This window comes from Trichechus manatus, unplaced genomic scaffold, assembly GCF_000243295.1.
Source record: "Trichechus manatus latirostris isolate Lorelei unplaced genomic scaffold, TriManLat1.0 scaffold00026, whole genome shotgun sequence".
NCBI lineage: Eukaryota > Metazoa > Chordata > Mammalia > Sirenia > Trichechidae > Trichechus > Trichechus manatus.
In genome coordinates, this window is record NW_004443962.1 from 21247517 (window position 1) to 21249477 (window position 1961).

A 1961-nucleotide genomic window follows, 5' to 3' on the forward strand; every position below is an offset into this window, starting at 1 on the left:
TTGTTGTATTCTCTGTTTGGCTTAGTTTTTCGGATCTTTGCTGTGGAGGGACGGCGTGGTGCTTCTGCCTAGAGCGCCATTTTCTCTACTGTTTTTTAAGCTGAGAAATTTGGAAGAAGGTAGGCTATGAACGAGGGATGGAAGCACACCTGGGAGCTGGCATATTTTCATAAAGAAATAGTAGAAGTTGGTAAAATCCAAACTTGATACAGAAAGATGGGGTTGAAGAAACAAAGAAGATGGTGGAGTGCAGTTGGAAATGTTGCCTGGTTAAGCGTTCGTAACATGCATGCAGCAGTCCTTTACTGAGGGCCTACTCTGCTGGGTGCTCTGTAAGGCTTACACCTTCCCTGTCCTGAAGCATTTTTAGTAACATTGGTGACCCATCACTGAGTAGGGTTGCTTAGGGTGCAGATATGAAAACAAGTGTGGTTGTCCAGTGGTACAGAGGAGAGAAGGGCCCTGTTGATGATCCTCCCACCCCCAATAGCTGTTGGATAATATTTAATCATGTGGAGTTTTATTCTGGTGCACATGTTAAATACATATGTGTGTTAGAATATTAAGACTCCCGTGTAAAATTGAATTCATCTACAGATGGGACCTGTCCTAGTACAGAGAGAAAAAAACCCAAAATACTTGTGTTAGGAGCAGTGGAATAAAAATTCAAAAACTAAGTCTTTGAAGACAAAAAGAAAGCTGAGTAAGCTAAAAAAAAAAAAAGTTTTCTTTTTAAAAGACTGATTATTTTCAAATTTTGATAGTTTTTTCTCTTAGTAGTTATTTAGTTTGATAGCTTTTCCCTGTTGTCATATAGTTACAAGTCAGTAACATTCAGTATTGTTTTTCTCACCTTCCTACATTTCAGGAGACCAACTTTAAGTGTTCTCAGTCCAAAATAAAGGCAACTAAATGTTCTCAGAAAGTGATAGAAATCTCCTGTGCCAACAGTTTTGTGCAAAGATTCCAAGAGGCCGAGACCTTCATAAAACTTTCTGAAGAAATCCAGATGGCGGTTATATGGTGCAGGAGCCGGAAACTCAAGGCTCAGGCCACCTTTCTGGGTAACAAACTTCTTAAAAGTAACCGGCTTAAACATGTGGAAGCTCAAGGTTATAGGTAGGTGTATTACAAAAATTATATTCCTTTACTTTTTCTGCTGTCATTTAAGGCAAAAATGTCTATATCCTCGTCACCTGTCTCTTTAAAATGGGCTGTCTGTCCAGCAGCCCTGGGAGCTAAAAGTGGGATCTGCTCTAACTGCGGTGTTGTTTCGGGTTTGGTTATGTGGACAAAGCTATCTCACACGTCGTAGGGAGGAGGAAAGTAAGCCTTGGTTATTGGCCTTATTCATTTATACTCTTCATCATTCCATCTGTTTATTCAGAAAACGTTAGGAGTGTCCGTATGCTAAATCTGGGAAGACCTGGGACGACAGCTGTGAGGCCGACTGAGTCCTCCCAGGGCTCATGCTCTGCTGGGAGATGGCATCGGCTGACAGCTTCAGTGCAGCAGGGTGAGGGCTGGAGAGAGTGGGGTGGGCCTGCAAAGAGTAGGGTGAGGGCTGGAGAGTGAGGTGGGCATGGAGAGAGTGGGGTGAGGGCTGGAGAGGGGGTGAGGGCTGGGGAGAGCAAGGTGAGGGCGGGGTGAGGGCTGGGGAGAGCAGAGTGAGGGCTGGAGAGAGCAGGGTGAGGGCTGCGGAGAGAGGGGTAAGGGCTGGGGAGAGAGGGGTGAGGGCTGGGGAGAGCGGGGTGGGCCTGGACAGAGTGGGGTGAGGGCTGGAGAGTGGTGAGGGTTGGGAAGAATAGGGTGAAGGCTGGAGAGAGCGGGGTGAGGGCTGGAGAGATGGGTGAGGGCTGGGGAGATGGGTGAGGGCTGGGGAGAGCGGGGTGAGGGCTGGGGAGAGGGGTGAGGGCTGGGGAGAGCGGGGTGAGGGCTGGGGAGAGGGGTGAGGGCTGGGG

At 47.6% G+C, this 1961-nt stretch overlaps 1 protein-coding gene across 2 annotated transcripts in view; it reads left to right on the top strand.

The window, feature by feature from the left end:
* Positions 1-1961, top strand: part of NEPRO (nucleolus and neural progenitor protein) — a 26305-nt gene that overhangs the window by 18560 nt on the left and 5784 nt on the right. For both annotated transcript variants that reach the window (XM_023728876.1, XM_004373682.2), the window contains one exon: positions 869-1119. In XM_023728876.1, the coding sequence (XP_023584644.1) occupies positions 869-1119 (251 nt within the window). The remainder of the gene's footprint in view (positions 1-868; positions 1120-1961) is intronic.